The sequence below is a fragment of the Adiantum capillus-veneris genome, chromosome 15, assembly GCF_014529385.1.
Source record: "Adiantum capillus-veneris isolate H3 chromosome 15, ASM1452938v2, whole genome shotgun sequence".
In the NCBI taxonomy this organism is placed as follows: domain Eukaryota; kingdom Viridiplantae; phylum Streptophyta; class Polypodiopsida; order Polypodiales; family Pteridaceae; genus Adiantum; species Adiantum capillus-veneris.
In genome coordinates this window covers 24,901,323-24,919,806 of record NC_140945.1, presented here as the reverse complement: position 1 = coordinate 24,919,806, position 18,484 = coordinate 24,901,323, and the positions used below count along the sequence as shown (strand labels likewise).

Genomic DNA, 18,484 nt, shown 5'->3' with positions numbered 1-18,484 from the left:
TTATATTAACGTCTTCAAAAGGCCAAAGTGACCTATGAGACCAGAAAGTTACAATGTGGTGGATCTGATACAAAGTCAGAGTAACAAGATGACAGAATTACAAATTAAAATACTATGGAATCCTAGACTGCTGGGTGTGGACTAAACATCTAAAATAGCTAGCTGGGATAGCTAGATCACAGGAGATCTAACATCGGCCGCTGGCGGATCTCATTAATCTCCTCCATTGTCAGTAGTTTGACCGAGCGTCGTGCATGCCGAGCCAAAGTGACCCGGATCCTCTGATGCAGCCTCTGTCGATGTTGTGTAGTCCCCCGCAGTCGTGGGCGTTTGGATCTCCCAGCTTAGTCGCTCGGTTGATCAGTATGCCTCTGGAGTAAAGCGACGAGCTCTGCTGTGGTAGTAACTCCTCCGGTGTCCAGTGGCAGCTCTTAAGAAGTCTGTGATCTGTCTCTGAGACTGGCTAGTCTTTCCTCTCATCAAGCTCTCTCTGTGTCTGCGCAGCTCAATGAAAAACAAACCCAGGCATCTCTGATCCTCGTATCTCATGACTCTAGAGAATGGTCCAAAGCCCTCTCTGAACAAGCAATAAAAGCGGCCTAGTATCTCGTAGTAGATGGGGCAGTGGCGTGTGTAGTGCAACTCTGTCTCAGGCTCGATGTCACACAGGGGGCATGTCCCGGCCTTTGCTGGTACTCCGCTGTATCTCCCAGTCTCAATCCGCAGCTGGTGTGAAGATGTGCGTATCTGGCCAATAGCCCATCGTATCCCATGAGACAGGTGAGTGTCCATGTATCTGGGCCTCGTCACAAAACCATCCTCTGTAAGCTGGAGGAGATGCTCTTGTACTGGCTGTATCCATGTCCTCTTGGTGTCTAGTTGAGTCAAGTCCTGGCGAATGAGCCCGGTGATCTCGGATTGTGTAAGAGTCAGAGAGGGCGCATCCAGTGAGTACTGGAAAGGAGGCAATCTGTCTATGCTGAACCCATGCGCCTAAAACCATGACGTCATCTCCCCATACCAGCATGTTGTATCTCCCTGCATGGCTAACTGTCGAGAGGACTCGAGTGCAAGGCGTGCATATCTGTCTCTGGGCAGTTCCCACATGCGGTGTATGAAGGAGACAGATATGGTGAGCACCTCAACCACCAGTGGGGAGGCAGCTAGCTCTTCTCGTATAATAGCATGTGGTAGTGAAGTCTAAGCCCTAATGAGCCGCGAGATCATAGAGACCACATGCTTGTCCATGTCCCAACATCCATCACTGCGGCCTGTCCTCCCGTGATAGTCCAGTGAAGGTCCCCAAATCTTAGCTCCATAGAGCAATACAGAAGCCACCAAAGTGTCAAAGAGCCAGAGCTTCGTCCGAGGCTCCTGAAACTGAACTTGTGAACACATCCTTTCCAATTTACCCAATGCTGCATGGGCTCTGGTCAATCTAGTCTCTGCTGCCGTCCTCAATGAAAATGTTGGCCCACTAAAAACCACTCCAAGGTAAGTGTAAGCATCTGTATACTCCACCTTCTCCTGGCCGTATGTGAAGGCGGGTGCTGACCTCCTGATCCATTGTGAGGTGGTATTAAATACCATGACCTTGGTTTTACCAAGGTTGACGGACAAACCACTTTCTTGGGCAAACCTATGCAAAGCATCTAGGTGACGTTGCATCCCCTCCGGAGAGTCAAAGATCAAAACAATATCATCAGCATATAACAATAGTGGAATCCATGTCCCCGCCAGCTGTGCACCTCTATCACCATCTCTCTCAATGTAGTCAGAAACCTCATCTACATAGATACCAAATAGAGTAGGAGAGAGCGGGCAGCCTTGCTTCACCCCAATGGTGGAGTAAACCGGTGTGGATAGACCCTCTGGGGTGCGTACATGCCCCACTACTGACCTGTATAATGCCATGACCCCCCAAATGAGCTCTTTGGGTACTCCCATGTGCTGTAATCTGCGCATCAATCTAGCTTTGGGCACTGTGTCAAATGCTTTACGGAAATCCACAAAGCTGCAGTAGATCCGTCTCCCATGCGATCTGCCCTCCTCAATGATGGCTAGTGTCAAGATATGGTCAAGAGTAGTAAAACCCCTCCTGAAACCTGCCTGCCCGGTTGCGCGCATCCCCTCCCTCTCTGCCCATCTACTCAGCTGCTGCTCAAGAATAGATGCGTACAACTGTGCCAATGTGTGTCCAATCATGATAGTGCGATAGTTCCAGGCTCCATAGGGTCTCCCGATTTGAAGATAGGTACAATAGTAGATAGGCTCCAAGTATTAAGCAAGCCCTCACACATGGCACGGTTAAACATAACTGCTAGAAGCTCTGCTAGTAAATCTTTTGCATGCATGAAATGCTCAGCCACTAAGCCATCATGATCATATGCTCTCCCAGTCCTCATCCTATCAATGGCCTTCCTCACCATCTCAGCGGGTGCATGAAATGAAATGAAATGTTATATTAACGTCTTCGAAAGGCCAAAGTGACCTATGAGACTAGAAAGTTACAATGCGGTGTATCTGATACAAAGTCAGATTAACAAAATAAATTAAACTAGGAAAACAAAATATAAATACTGCGGGATCCTAAACTAAGCAGTACAATGTGAAGACAATATGGGAGGGGAGTAGAGATCCATCTTCATCTGCACTCTGGACGACGAAAGAGTATGGCTCGAATCCTTTGCTGTAGCTTCCTTCGAAACTGTGTAGCTCCTCTTCTCCATCGGGGTCGTCTAGATCTCCCTAGCTCCAATGCTCGGTCTATGAGAATGCCAGTAGTGCGGGTAGACCTCTCCTTAGTTGGCTGCTCCTCTGTCTGTTCTGCTGGGTGTACAATATCTAGTGTAAAGAAATCTGTGATCTGTCTCTGGGGTTGTCTCTCTTCAGCTCTCCTCATTAAAGTTTCTCTATGCCTGTGTAACTCAATTAGATATAGCCCAAGACATCTTTGATCCTCATAACTCATGACCTTAGATAGAGGCCCAAAACCTTCTTTGAATAGACAATGAAAACGGCCTCGTATCTCATAGTACACTGTGCAATGACATATGTAATGTACTTCTGTCTCTGGCTCTAGATGGCATAAGCGGCATATCTTGCTATCTGCTGGTGTCCCTCTGAATCTGCCAGTCTCAATCTTGAGTTGATGTGAGGACGTGCGTATCTGGCCAATTTCACAACGCAAACGATGAGAAAGATGCGTGTCAATATAGCTAGGTCGAATCACAAACCCATCCTCCGTGAGGTGGAGAAGATGCTCTCTATAGAAAGCCATCTTTGTGCCCAACTCCTGTAACGGCTCTATTCATGTCCTCCTCGTGTCCAGCTGGATCAGATCCTGACGAATAAGTCTATTAATCTCTACCCGTGTTAGAGACCTCAAGGGTGCTTGTAGAGAGTATTGAAAAGGAGGCAACTTGTCCATGGTGAAACCATGTGTCTGAAACCATGATGCCATCTGTGCATACCACCATGATGTATCCCCATTAAGAGCTAATTGTCTGGAGGACTCTAGAGCCACCCTCGCATATCTGTCTTTGGTAGTATCCCACAGACTGTGTACAAAGGAGACTGATCTGGTAAGCGCCTCAATCTCCATAGGGGGGGCAACTAATTCCGCTCGAATGATATCATGCGGTACGGAAGCCTTGGCTCTAATCAACCGAGAGATCATAGATACCACGGGCTTCTCCATCCGCCTCCAGCCATCCTCGCCTATAGAAGTTCCCTAAACCTACACCCCCTATAACATAGTAGAGGCAACCAAAGTATCAAAGAGCCATAACTTTGTCCTAGGTTCCTGGAACTGAACCTGCGAACACATCCTCTCCATTCCTCCCAGAGCCGCACCATCTCTAGTTAGTCTAGTCTCTGCTGCTCTTCTCAAAGAAAATCTCGGCCCAATAAAGACGACCCCCAGGTAAGTGTATGCATCTGTGTACTCCACAATTTCCTGACCATATTTGAAAGTAGGTACTGATCTCTTGACCCATTGCGGTGTGGTGTTAAACACCATAACCTTGGTTTTTCCTAGGTTTACACACAGTCCACTATCCTCTGCTAAACTGCATAGTGCATCCAAATGTCGTTGCATACCTTCTGGTGAGTCAGATATCAGCACAATATCATCAGTATATAGCAACAATGGGATCCACGTCCCTGCCAACTGGGAACCCCTGTCACCCTCTCTGTCAATGTAATCAGACACCTCATCATACATACCAAATAGAGTAGGAGACAATGGGCAGCCCTGTTTCACTCCAATAGTAGAGTAAACTAAATCAGATACCCCTTCCGGAGTGCGTATATGTCCCACCACTGATCTGTACAAAGCCATAATCCCCCAAATCACCTCTATGGGCACCCCCATCTCCTGCAGTCTGCGCATCAATCGAGCTCTTGGTACCATGTCAAATGCTTTGTGAAAATCCACAAAGCTACAATAGATCCGTCTCCCATGTGGTCTGCCTTCCTCAATGATGGCCCTGAGTGTTAGAATATGATCAAGAGTGGAGAAACCCCTCCTGAAGCCGGCCTGACCCTTTGCTCGTACACCCTCGCCCTTTGCCCAATTACTCAAGTGTTGCTCCAGAATAGATGCATACAACCGTGCCAATGTGTCCAACCATAATAGTGCGGTAGTTCCCAGGCTCTGTAGGGTCACCAGCCTTGAAGATGGGCACAATATTAGACAACCTCCAAGTCTCAAGTAGTCCCTCACACATGGCACGATTGAACAACACTACGAGAACCTCCATCAGCATATCCCTGGCATGTATAAAGTGCTCCGCTACTAGACCGTCACGATCATATTCCTTCCCGGTCCTCATCCTGTCGATGGCCCTTTGTACCATCTCAGGTGTAAAGAAAGTGCTCGTAGTTGGGCAAGGCTCGGTAGGGTCTGGAAGGGGTTCCTGTCCAGGAACCGTATATAATGATGTCGCATATTGGTCCCACACATCAGGTGAAGTAATCACTGGGGGAGGGGGGTGCTCATGGAAGAGTCGCCATGCCTCTCCTGAGTCCCTACTCAAGAACATATGATATAAGTCTCGCTCCATCTGAGCTAGGTAAGCTCGCTTCTTCCGTCGCACAAGGCGTCGGAAAGCAATCCGAGACTGTCGAGAAGGGGGGGTCGGGAAGGGGGGGTTGCTCAGGAACTGTGTACAAAGATGAGGCCGAAAAATGGATTGAGGTCGCCAAGAAAGGGAAAGGTCAAGAAACCCCTTGTACACCGACGCTTATCAACATGACCCTCGAAGAGGAACAAAGAAGGCGGACGCGAGCACTACATGTGAGAGTGACCGGTCTCAAGGACATAAACAATGTGGAGAAAGAGGTCACAAGCCTTACATCCATGATGGGTATGGAGAATCCTTTGCACACAAAGGCGTGGAGGGTTGGTAAGAAAAGTGATGGCACGGGAGAGTCTTCAAAGGGGAGAGCTCTCATACTACGCTTCCCCTCATTGGAAGAGAAGAAGGAATTCTTGAGGAAGAGGCCTGCTCTCAAAAAGACAAGTATTTTCCTCGGTGATGACTTGACTCTCTCACAGCTCGCACATATGAGAGAGGTAATGCCAGAGATTTCAGCGGGAGAAGGGAAAGATAGCCTTTTACAGAGATGGATGGGTGGTGATTTTAGAGCGGCGCACTGCATGACGGTGCTAGACCTATGGGACCACACTGAAGATAGCTACCTGGAATTGTAATGGGTCTATGAGGTTGGACGTGGGTGCATTTGAGGACAGTTTCAAAGACAAGGATATTGTATTCTTCTCAGAGACTCGTCAGGCCCCTGGACAGGCGATGCCACAGGTGATGGGATACAGATGGGAGACAACTCACAGGACAGATGCGAGATCTGAGCATGGGAGTAGAGGTTCAGGAGGAGTAGCAGTGCTATTCAGAGAGGAACTACAACCATTACTGCATATTGTACGAAGAGATGATCATGCTAGATATATGTGGGTGAGACTGAGAGGTGACACAGGATGGATTGGGGGGGTCGGGAAGGGGGGGCTGCTCAGGAACTGTGTACAAAGATGATGCATACTGGCCCCAAGCCTCTGTAGAGAGAGAGAGACGGCATGTGGGAGGTTTGCGCCCAGAAGCATTGGCCCCAAAGACTGGCACCCCTTTCGGTATTTCTTTATTTATTGATCACAACAAGGTACAACTCCCGAGGGTCCTCTGCTGTCCGACTCTGCGTCCAGATGCTCTGCAGAGTGAGGCCCCAAGAGCTCTTATAAACTTTACAAGGGCTGTCCGACTCTGCGTCCAGATGCTCTGCAGAGCCCCAAAAGCAATCAGTTCAAAAGCACTGAACCTCAAAAGCATCTGCTCCCAAATGAGTCCTCAAAAAATTTCTGAGATCTTTGGTGGGATCTGCTTTCCTTAGTCTTCTCCTTGTTCTTTTCATGTCTCTGGTGCTTTCGTCGTTTCTTGCCCTTTCTGCCCTCATCACTGAAATCAAAAGAGCGACCCAAATAACCATGGTAAGTTGTTTCCTTGCTGCGTCTCTTTCAATGATTCTTTTAGTGCTAGGCTTCATTATGGCTGAGTCTGCCCTTGATATCCGGAGTCATGACAGAAACTCGGTACGCTGAACTTTGTGTTGATGTATGCTCATGTGTGTGTGCGTGTGGTGTGTGTTGTGTTGGGGAGCATATGTTAGTACCTAGTTCTACACCCACTATTGGGCACTGACGATGTTAGTGGGGATGTCGTGGTATTTAGTCAATACTATGCATGATGGAGCTGATGGTTATATTGTCTTGTGGGTGACTACCATGGGTCTATACCTTGCACTTTCCTTCAAGGGTGAATCTGGGCTTATCCTGGATTCATCTAGGTATATTTTTTAGTTGTATAGCGGACATGCAGACTTCACATTGTGAAGTTTTTGTCCGAGTTACGACCAATTGATATTGTGCTAATTCTTTCTATCTTTTGTGGTGCGTATCCCCTATCAACTACCTCATTTTTGTGCTAATTTTTTCGATTTAATGCTTCTTTTAGTGCTAGGCTTCATTATGGCTGAGTTTGCCCTTGATCTCCAGAGTCATGACAGAAACTCAGTACGTTGTACTTTGTGTTGATGTATGCTCATGTGTGTGCGCGTTTGGTGTATGTTGTGTTGGGGAGCATATGTTAGTACCTAGTTCTACACCCACTATTGGGCACTGACGACGTTAGTGGGGATGTCGTGGTATTTAGTCAATACTATGCATGATGGAGCTGATGGTTATATCGTCTTGTGGGTGACTACCGTGGGTCTCTACCTTGCACTTTTCTTCAAGGGTGAATCTGGGCTTATCCTGGATTCATCTAGGTATATTTTTTAGTCGTATAGCGGACATGCAGACTTCACATTGTGAAGTTTTTGTCCGAGTTACGACCAATTGATATTGTGCTAATCCTTTCTATCTTATGTGGTGCGTATGCTCTATCAACTACCTCATTTTTGTGCTAATTTTTCCAATTTAATGCTTCTTTTAGTGCTAGGCTTCATTATGACTGAGTCTACCCTTGATCTCCGGAGTCATGACAGAAACTTAGTACATTGAACTTTGTGTTGATGTATGCTCATGTGTGTGCGCGTGTGGTGTGTGTTGTGTGTTGTGTTGGGGAGCATATGTTAGTACCTAGTTCTACACCCACTATTGGGCACTGACGACGGTAGTGGGGATGTCGTGGTATTTAGTCAATACTATGCATGATGGAGCTGATGGTTATATTGTCTTGTGGGTGACTACCATGGGTCTATACCTTACACTTTCCTTCAAGGGTGAATCTGGGGTTATCTTGGATTCATCTAGGTATATTCAATATTTGGTTTGACTTGTCGTTCGATCACATCATCAACTTCATCTTCAATGTACATCCGCGGGCCAGGTGGTTTCTTCAATGGGGACTTTAATGGTGAATCGATGGCCGTACGCCATCGAAAATGCATCTCATCAATCGGGTGTCAGGTCAAAAATTTCGCGTAGAGGGTATCCTTCGAATACTGTAGTATCTGCTTAGCACAAGCATCAACTTGCTGTTGACACTTGCCTATTCGTTCATACTCCGTAGGCCGTGGAGGCCCGTACTCTTCTTTTGATTGCCCATTTGATTTCCGTACTTTCACCCGATCTGGAATTGTCGAATGGGTTCGTCTTATTCTTGCGGGATTCGTCACTTGAATCCATGTGTGTCGTGGTAAAAGGATCGGATTTCCCGGTGGAAGGAATATTGAGTGAGCTTTGATACCACTGTAACAGACTTGGGCACCTCAAGTCGGAAATCTGGCACAACACACGAGAGAAACACTTCACAAATTTTATCACAACTTAAAATAGAGTCGACACGGCCCGGCGTAGTTCCGTGTCCAGAGGTATTGGCCCCAAAATGTGGCGTCCCTTCCTGTATTTATTTTTATATTAATGATTGAGCAAAGTTCCAATTCTTGCGGGCCCTCTCTGCTCAGATGCTCGTCAGCAAACTGAGGGGAAGAGTGTCCTTGGGTTCATATTTAAAGGCCCATGGCCTGCAAACTCAAAAGCAAGTACATGAAAAGCTGCAAACTCAAAAGCTTCAGGTCCAAAAGCTGCCAGCATGGATCACAGGAATTGTCACAAGCTCTTTTCAATAGGATGTTTCATGTCCAATCGGTTTTTCATTTTGTGATCTGACAGGTACTTTCTTTATGCTTTTCTTGCTTGTATTGATTGATAATGAGTTGGTGAGTTATGTAGCAGCCATTATTGCACATACATCTGTACAAAGCCACATGAGTGCACTGAGCACTCTGTTGATTGCCAAAGGTCTTGCTGATTTTTCGCCATTAGTCTTGCAACATGTACATGCATCTTGTGGTAGTAAGAAGATTTGAGTTTGGCCCCAGGAATCATAATTAAACGTCAGCCATCCTTCAAGTACACTCCTCTTGTTCTTTGTGTGTCCCACCTTGATAAACTTGAGAGAGGCTAAATAGTAAGTCTTAGGGCACTTCTGATCGGTCTTGTATCCCTTTTTTTAGAGTTGATGTAGAGAAGATTTTCTGAGTGAATTATTTATTTAACAGGTTTAAATTTTGCAGGAGTGTTTGAGCAGGTCAAGCTTGGATCCTTGGAAGGTTACAGACACCACTCTGGACGTAATACTTATTTCAGAGCAACAAGATGAGCCTAGTACAGTAAAGCAAACTGTATTACGAGATGGTCAACGACTTGCCACACAACACATTTGCTACTGCAGGTAAAGATCTGTTTATACCCCCCCCCAAAAAAATAAAAAATAAATCTCTTTTTCCTTTTTTTGAAAAGCTTAATTTAGAAGTGTAATTCCTTTTTTTGTTCTCCTGACAGCCCGCAGCAATCATCACCACTGGTCTGGCTGATGGAGGGCCCTTCTAGTGTCTCCCATGACTTCTCGAAAGATGGGTCTTGCAAGGTCCCCTTTCATCTGAGTGTAAAGAATTACTCTCATAGAACAGCTTCTCTGAGGGTGTCTATGACATCATCATCAGATCGCCTATCAGAGGCAAATGCTATGCATTCAAAAGCAGGTAATGGGAATCAATCAGGCTGGTATGATGTTTCTCTTGAGACTTCATCAGATTCAAAAGCTCAGGAGGAGAGGATTTTATTGACCTCTGAAGAGGCCAATTTCCCAGCTACACCGTTTTTATGGAGTTCACTGAACTCTCTTAAAATTGATAGACTAGGCAGTGGAGAAACAGAAACATATTCTCTTCAGTTGTCAGTCTTTGCGCCTGGTGTCTACGATCTTTCAGGGTACCATGTACATTGGGAACTTCTACCAGAGCCTGCTACTGAATCTGCAAGCAGGCAGAAAGATGTAGGCTTCTCAGGAATGCAAACAACCTTTGCAGACAGTTTCATGGCTTCCGATGCAGAGCAAAACACTGCGAGAGATTTAGGCTTCCTTAACAGCAAAGAACAGGATTCTATCTCAGGTTCTGGCTATGGCCATCCTTTTATCTTGACTGTTGATAAGCAAGGGTTTGTTGCTTAAAGTTACGTTTCTGGGCGGTTGGTATTTGGAAAATTTCTTTGAGAGCAGCGTTTGGAAGTCCCTATCCCTCAGCATTTGTGCCAAGAAGAATCTACATGTCTTACAGTGAGTCCCTGGTCAGAAGGCTACCTGGCCTCTTCACATTAATCAAGGTTTATGTGCCATAAACCTTGGCTTGAAAGCATAGAGTCCACAAGTGCAATAATCTGCTTCAAAAAAAATTGCTGCTCACGTGTGAATTTGAGGGCCTTGTGTTGACAGCATTATTTTCCTAGCAGTGCAGCAACCATGCATGCAGATAAATATTGTGTTAGACTGGTTACAACCTCAGATTCTTACTGTGAAGAAATAACTGGCAGGACCAAGTTTTCAGGCTCTAATTTTGGAGTAGTGTTTTTTATGCTAATGACAATTTTGTTATATGCTGAGTAATTATCTGAACAAAGAGAAATGAATGAGAAATATCAAACACCATTGCTGTAGTCAATAATGTGAAGGGTATATGAAACCCGTCCGACAAAGACCTCAACATTTTTTTATATATTGCATTGTTCACTTTCAATACCCTTTTTTTTGAAGAGTAAAGCCATAATCCTTTGTTTTCCTCATCTTTCCAAGACTGGAAAATCTTGTTTCTCCCAAGCCGTTCATCATGAAAAGCAAAGGCTCTTTTAGAGTCTCCCAAAAAGTCAAAAAACTCGACAATAAGTCCATCCCCGCAAGGAGATCGCCAACGGCCCAATGAAAGCAACACACAATTCACTTCAGAGCTAGTGAAAGTTTCCTTAAGAGATTGTGCATCTTGAGAGGAAACGATTGGCCGTACATGAGAGAGCAACAACTGGTGTGCCTGCCAAATTGCTGCTGAGGTTCGAGGAGCAGCAGCAAAAACCTGATTGTAATGCAAAACCATGGCATCAGCAAGTTCCTGTTTAGCACCCAAAGGAAGCTTTACACGCTTAATGTCTTGATAAACCCTCTTGTGATGCGAGTGCTTGAAAAATTGTTTTGAAGCACAACCTTTGTCCACAAAAGCTCGTTGACGAGCTTGCGTCTACCATTTTCAAGCTTTCTTTTGTCATTAAGTTGTATGCATACTCGAGTCTCACACAATACCGACAATTACCGACAATTGAGAGTCAGATAAAGGTCCGGAGTCGGCCAGTTCTTGTAGATACTCACAATCTTGCTCGGCATCTCTAACACTGTCGCGAGTCCAATGCATATATTGTTTATCATAACCTTGAATAGCACACAGCACTTGCATGAAAAATCGAAACCAAGCAACATCAAGATCAAGATGCATGTGAGCAATGGAGGAACAAGTCATGAAATCATATCGCGAAAGGCCTAATGCCAAAGATAGGCATTGTTAATATGTAGCAGATGTTTTCGAGGAAGAGGTCTATCACGAGGTGATTGCCCAAAATACAAGTTCAATAAGATAGGGTGATGGTCCGATAATTGTATAGTGTAATCCAATCGTATCTCACATACAAAATCCTCATATTGTTGTATATTGAGGGCATACCATCTATCAAGTCATGCACGATATGAGTGATGAGCAGTATGCTAAAAAGCATTTGTGTAGAAGCACGGAGATGATCCCATGCTTGTCTCTCCACAAGTAACATATGTGAATTGCATGTGGTGCTATCATACACGTCGGGACTATTCTTAAAATCACCACAAAGGAGTGCATTGGAGTACCATGGATAGGAAGAAGCCATAGGGGTGCCCTTTGTCCATAAGCTGTATATGCATATACACCTCCAATTTTAACCATTCAACAAACACTATACAATCATCCAATGACCACTCGGGTCATTGCTCACCAAAAGTGGTTGAAGCTCATGCCAAACCATCATCAAAACTCCAAAGTAATTATGCAAATGAGCATACACAATCCAATAGCCCGCAAAGTAGGGACAATTGCCAGCAAACTCGTCTTGATTATGCTCTTGTAAAACAACTATATCGGCACTACATGTATCTACATAGTGCCAGGTTAATCGCCATTTATTAAGGTTACATAACACACACACATTATATGAGATGCATCTAATGCTCTCATACATGAGATCATATGTACAGATGGCAAAAGCACAAGGGGAATTATGTAGACGTGCTCATATGCACGTCTTCTTCCACCACAATTGTACAAGGGCCAATCAGTTGATTCAATGGAGAACAGGCTTTTGTAGAATTCAAAGGCGAGTTAGAAGCCTCACCAAGAAATAGATCTTTATAAGAATGCATCGCTTTTTCTTATGTGTCAATTAACGTGCGATTATCATTACATGGAAGTTTCTTGAACGAAGCATTCTTATTGACATTAACACGTGGAACATAATTATGAGAAGAGGGTGGAATGCGAACCTTCACCTTCTTTTTAGGCACCATCCAAGCACTGGAATCACTAGACCCGACATTTTTACCTTTCAAAGCATTGCCATTACTCAGAACTGCAGACTATGGAAGCTTAGCTTTCCCTTTTCCACATTGGGAGTTACATTAACAACCAAGCCTACATTTTTCTTAACCTAACTGACAGGTTTATTTGCAAAGATAGGAGCAGGAGATGGGACTCCTCAAGGTGGGGGTTGTAAAAGAGGTTCAGGGCATTCAAATTGCATGTGCCCAAATTTACCACATCGAAAACAAGAATTTGCAAACTTGCCCCATTTAAGCTTGAATGGGCATTTTCCCACCCATGGTTCCCCCGAATCAACCATGATGCCTTCTAGTGTAGGTTTGTCTGTGTCCCATAGAATGTAGAACATGTTGGTATTCGCATCTAGTTTCAGAGGACATATGACTTTCCCAAGCTGCACATCCAACTGTGGTAGAAAATGTCTCCATGTGTGGGACAAGTCTACTATTTCCACCCACACCGGGCATTTATGACGAATAAGGCTTTGATAGTCCTTTGTCAGAGCCCAAGCAGAACATGAGTCATCTGCGTGCCAAAAAACGATGGAGACATTTCTAATAGCAGATTCTTGGCTTCAATATCCGCCAAGAGGACTTCATAAAATCCATGAGCACCAAAATAGTCACCCCTTACAACCTGGCGTTTAAGAAGAAAATCGTCCATTGTCCGACATCCTATGTAGTAGGCATTTTCTCGGGGAAAAACAAAATGACTGCATTCAAAGCATATTGTGCAATCGAGGCCATGAGTTCCTGAACAGGAATATGTACCTAGAGAGCAAGAGGCAAACTATTCCAGGCTCTCCGAGCCTCCTAGAATTCCTCATACAAGCAAGCTTTGATCTTTGATGTGGCCTCTGAAGAAGGTTCCATTGCTTTCTGACGCTTAAATGCACACATAGAGTCAAACACAAATAAGCAAAACCTTGAAGCAAGTGTTTGAAGAAAACACTGCAAATAGTTTAAATATTGGCTCTGTACAAAGTTCACTTTGGTAGGTACAATATGCCACAACAACTTACATCAAAACATCAAACCATGTCCACACTTTCTGTACATACTGCAGTAAAATTGCGAACTGAACTTCTATACATACTGTGACTGATTTCAACACCCCTAGTTGACACTCATTGCCTTACACACACACACACACACACACACACACACACACACACACACACACACACACACACACACACACACACACACACACACACACACACACACACACACACACACACACACACACACACACACACACACACACACACAGAGGAGTGGGTCAAAATTTGTACCAAGCGAGAGAGGGTGCGCAGAACTGGAAAACATGTAGGTGTACAGTGTGCAGAGTAGGGGAGCGTGCAAGGGTCAGACAATGCGCAGGGTCTACAACGCACATAGCGAACTCACACACACATGGCAACTACACAGCTCCACACACCGCTCTCTCTCTCTCTCTCTCTCTCTCTCTCTCACACACACACACACACACACACACACACACACACACACACACACACACACACACACACACCCACACAAACACATCGGATCCTCTTTACATTCACACAAAGCCAACAAACATACAAATGTGCACACTTTTGTGCACTTGCATCTTAGGCTAGCTCATTTGCTAGTGTGTCTATCATTTACTCTCTCTCTCTCTCTCTCTCTCTCTCTCTCTCTCTCTCTCATTCATTCATTTTTCGAGGATTTAATTTACTCCATCGTTATGCATTCGTGTAGCTTTTGCACATCATATAAGAGCTTGCTTCTACGCTTTCATTTATGAGTATGCTTCAAGAGTCATAAGTATCATTCTAAAGTCAAGCTAGAGCTACGAATCTTTTTTTTGTTAGGATTTACTAGTGTTAAGTTTACAAATTACTCGTTTTCTTTTAATGTTGCAGAGTAGAGTGCCCAAAATTGAGTCTATACATTACTATTTTTTCCATATTAGTAATTTTCAACTTCATTGTTGTCTTTGTAAAAGAAGGCTTGAAAAAAGCCCTTGGCAATATCACATTTTTGTGGTTCTCCTAGAGCACATCAACTCCTTGTAGCTAGTAATATTAACCACATTTTGTAGCATGTAGCTTTTGTGTCCTCAATTCTTGACCTATGACCCTTCTTACATAAGAGGGTCTTTGCATCAAGGTGTTTGGGCTACTTGGCACTTTCTTGTGGGTTACTTAATGGCCAATCAAAGGAAGCTATGAGAACCAATATAAATACAATGCGATAGTTTTGGGTAAGCATATCTCGCTAAGTATTCAAGATACATGTAAAGGGATCTCACACAAGTCTAGTGGCCTTGAAAACTTGTATCCCACCATTTGGTTGCACAAACTGGCCATTGTATCAATTGATGCTTATGGAGGTATAGGCATCAATTTTGATGAATTATAATATAGAAACTAGAACAACTTTTCTATCAACAAATTACTTTGATTTGTTTTCCCATGAAGGATTTAATTCATGCACATGTGGATTTGATTAGTGTATATCATTAGATTGTATGCTAGATTACTGCAAGCTTAAAGCACTAGATCAATGAGTGTGAGCTTGCAATTAGAGTGTGAAGTCTTCACATGGAGGGACAGAGCTCCTCTCATACGTAGCATTGGCCCCTGAATAGGCACCCTTTTGTTATTGTTTATTTGATTGAAAATATAATGGTATATGTAAAATATCTTGAGCTTAAACACAATCTATAGTTGATTTTTGAAAAAAATTCAAAAAAGAAATTTTTTGGTATGTAATTTTGAAAGCGTAACATGATTTACTCTTTTAGCTCAGATAAACATCAATTATTTTAGTATTTTATACACTAGTTGTATAGAGTGAGTGCATATATGAAATTAATCTTTGTAATTACATCAAAATAAAATATATTTAAATGGATTGCTAGACATTAACATCTTTGCACTACTTATTGTACTCTCAAAAGAGTTCTCTAGCACCTAGAGCTTTTGCAAATATGTAATGCCACTATAATCAACTATACTATCTTAAAATTTTCCATCAGGATTAGCCTATTTTTCTGAAGCTTATGCCACCATATTCTAAACCAATCACTACAGTTTTGTAATTGTGTACTCTTTATGATAGTGACTCCACTCCATTGTGGGCTCAAAAGTGCAAGGATACATTTGTAAGAATAGAATGGTCAATATGTTCAAAGTTTGAAAAATTATTCGTGAGATGGTCTTTCATTTCACATAGCATAATATTGAAAATCATAAAAAGAGGACACTTGAGGGTGGAGATTTACATGTTCAAGATCTTCAAAGAAATTTGCTCTCCGCTGCTTTTTTTTTGTTGGGTTCCATGAGAAAGTGTTGCATAGAAAAGGATGGGCATCATTTGCCATATGTATGACTCTTTGACACAATATTTGTGTGAGCTCTCATTGAATAATGATGTTGCAAATATTGTCACAGATCTAAGAGATCATAATCATAACATATGGCACCATTTTTTTCATCATGCAAATTTCTCAACGCTGATTGATAATCAACATTGTGGTTTGGTGTGCGGATTGTAAAATCTCATCCTCAAATAGGAATATGTGATTATTGTGCTCTTAATAATATCAACAAATAAAGGCTCTTTGGAGTGATAATAGTGTTGAATATACATATCATATCTCTTTGGTAAAGATATTTTCTAAGTATATTGTGTCATATTCTCCTCAAAATTGGAGCTACAGAGCATAAGAATTGTACTATTCTTAATTCAACAAGTTATATAATCATTAATTCTGGATTATTTTAAAGTTTTTGGATGGAGGGAGTCTTGACAATAGTATTTATATAGAACCATCTTCCCTATATGGAACATTTTGGTAACATACCCATTGTGAATTGGTCTAGTCAGATCCCGTTTTTGTCCCACTTTCAAACATTTGGATGCATTGATTACATTCCTATTTCCAAAGGTTTGCCTCAAAATCTAGATTCTCCAATGAATCTCTAATAAAGAAAGTTACTTTTCAATGGATATCCTATTAGCTCCAAAGGCCTATAAGTTTTATTGATCTTAGTTATCAAAAGTTAATTGTGAGTCAAGATGCCATATTTGATGAGTAGGTACTTTCTCTATTGAAGATGCCAATGAAACCAAATATCTTATCATCTGGTGCCGATGACATCATAACCATTCCTTTTTCAGGGGTAATGATTATAATCTTGAAGATGCTAAACATCCATTTATATTGATTGATGTATTTTATTTAAGCATGTTATAATCATGTTTGCAATTTTTAATCCTACAACCTGTAATAAAAAATCAATTTAATCTATACACAAGGAGTAATAGAAAGAGGCTATGGAAGTTGAATATGAATCTTTGGTTTCTAAAGGCACACAGACTCTTACTAATTTAGCTATGAGCGAACTCCTATAAAATGTAAGTGGGTATTCAAAACAAAAAACAGACGAGGATGCTTCTTTAGATAAGTTTAAATCTTGCTTAGTTGCAAAAGGATACTTACAAATTGCAGGAGTCGACTCCTACATATTTTCACCAGGTCCTATTGTTCGTAGACATTTGAGTACTATTTGGATTGTTATACAATTTGATTTGGAGATTCACCAAATGGATAAAAAGGCTACCTATCTCAATGGTGATCGCAATGAAGAGATATATGGGGAGTAGCCAAAAAAAATTGTGATTCTCGGTAAGGAGAAATATGTTTGTGGGTTTCATTTTTCTTTTTATGGCCTAAATGAAGCTTCACATTTGTGGTAAATCATGATTGATCAGTTTCTCACATGACATGGTTTTGGTTCCTATTTATTTCATTTTAACTTATATATAAGGAGTGATTGTCAACATCTTTTGGTGATACTTTCTCTTTATGTTGATAACACAATACTTGTTTCAAGCAACCTAAACTTTCTACGATATGTGAAGAGTTTGTCCTCATTTTTTGATATGATGGATTTGGATACATAGATTCATGTTTGATTATTCAAATTCAATGACATTGAGATGAGTGTCTTTTAATACTTCAACAATTTTTTTTTAATCCTCGATAAAGGTCAACAATTTAGATTTAAGAATGCTCTTTTTGTAATTACTCCTCTTATAGCTATTGCATCCGTTTGTGATGATGATGTTTTTATCCATAACAAGAGACCATTGCTTGAGTGAAGGCGTTGGAGCTAACCCTAACTTGAACTAGCATGTCTCACCTATATTAATGTGACTTGTTATCAAAATACTTTAGTTCTTTGGGAGCATATGTGGTGTCTCTGCAAAACCTAATGCAATAAGCTATTTACTAGATCTCAACTACAAACCCTTAACATTGCCCAAATAAATCTATTGGTTCAAGAATGAAATCAAAGAATGAGTAGCTAATGTAAAACAAGTGTGCTAAGAGGGCATCCTTATCTGGCATATCTACAGAAGGGAACACCACAAGGTAGCCTATCATTGAGAATAAATTGAGATGAAGCACACTCCCCAAGAAAATATTACCAATGACCCTAGGCCCCAAAGTCCATCTTGAACATAAATTATTGGATAAAGTCCCATCAAATAGTTTCAAAAGACTTTGCAAAATCCAAATGAATAAAACCATATGTTGATCAGTATGTTGAGCATGCTTAATACCCTTTTGTAATGCCAAAATTTTGTCAAAGATAGAACTACAACTAATAAACCCAATCTATCCAGGATGGACAAGTTTACTAAGTAGAGCGTGAATCCTGAGGGCCACAATTCTTTTTAGAAGTTATATAGATTTCCCTTCATAGTGATAGGTTCTCCAGTGTTGGAGTTAAGAGCAGAAGAATTGTTTAGGCACGAGCTTGACATTCCTTTTTTTGAGGAGGGGATGCATGTATTGGCAAGAATAGATGATGTTGTGTAGGCCCAAAGTGATCTTTTAAATGATCCCAAAATTTTATCAAAAATTCTTTATTAATGCCACATGAACCAGGTGTTTGGTCATTGTTTAGCTTGGCGAGGGCATAAAATACCTTATTCTCCTCAAAAGGGAACTCCCACCTATA

The 18,484-nt window shown here is 42.3% G+C and overlaps 1 protein-coding gene across 3 annotated transcripts in view; it reads left to right on the top strand.

Moving 5' to 3' along the window:
* LOC147440406 (Tetratricopeptide repeat (TPR)-like superfamily protein) overlaps nt 1-10,510 on the top strand; it is a 126,873-nt gene extending 116,363 nt beyond the window's left edge. For all 3 annotated transcript variants that reach the window (XM_086530147.1, XM_086530148.1, XM_086530149.1), the window contains 2 exons: nt 9,091-9,248; nt 9,359-10,510. In XM_086530147.1, the coding sequence (XP_086386273.1) occupies nt 9,091-9,248; nt 9,359-10,028 (828 nt within the window). In that variant the 3' untranslated portion in view covers nt 10,029-10,510. The remainder of the gene's footprint in view (nt 1-9,090; nt 9,249-9,358) is intronic.
* The last annotated feature ends 7,974 nt before the right edge of the window (nt 10,511-18,484 follow it).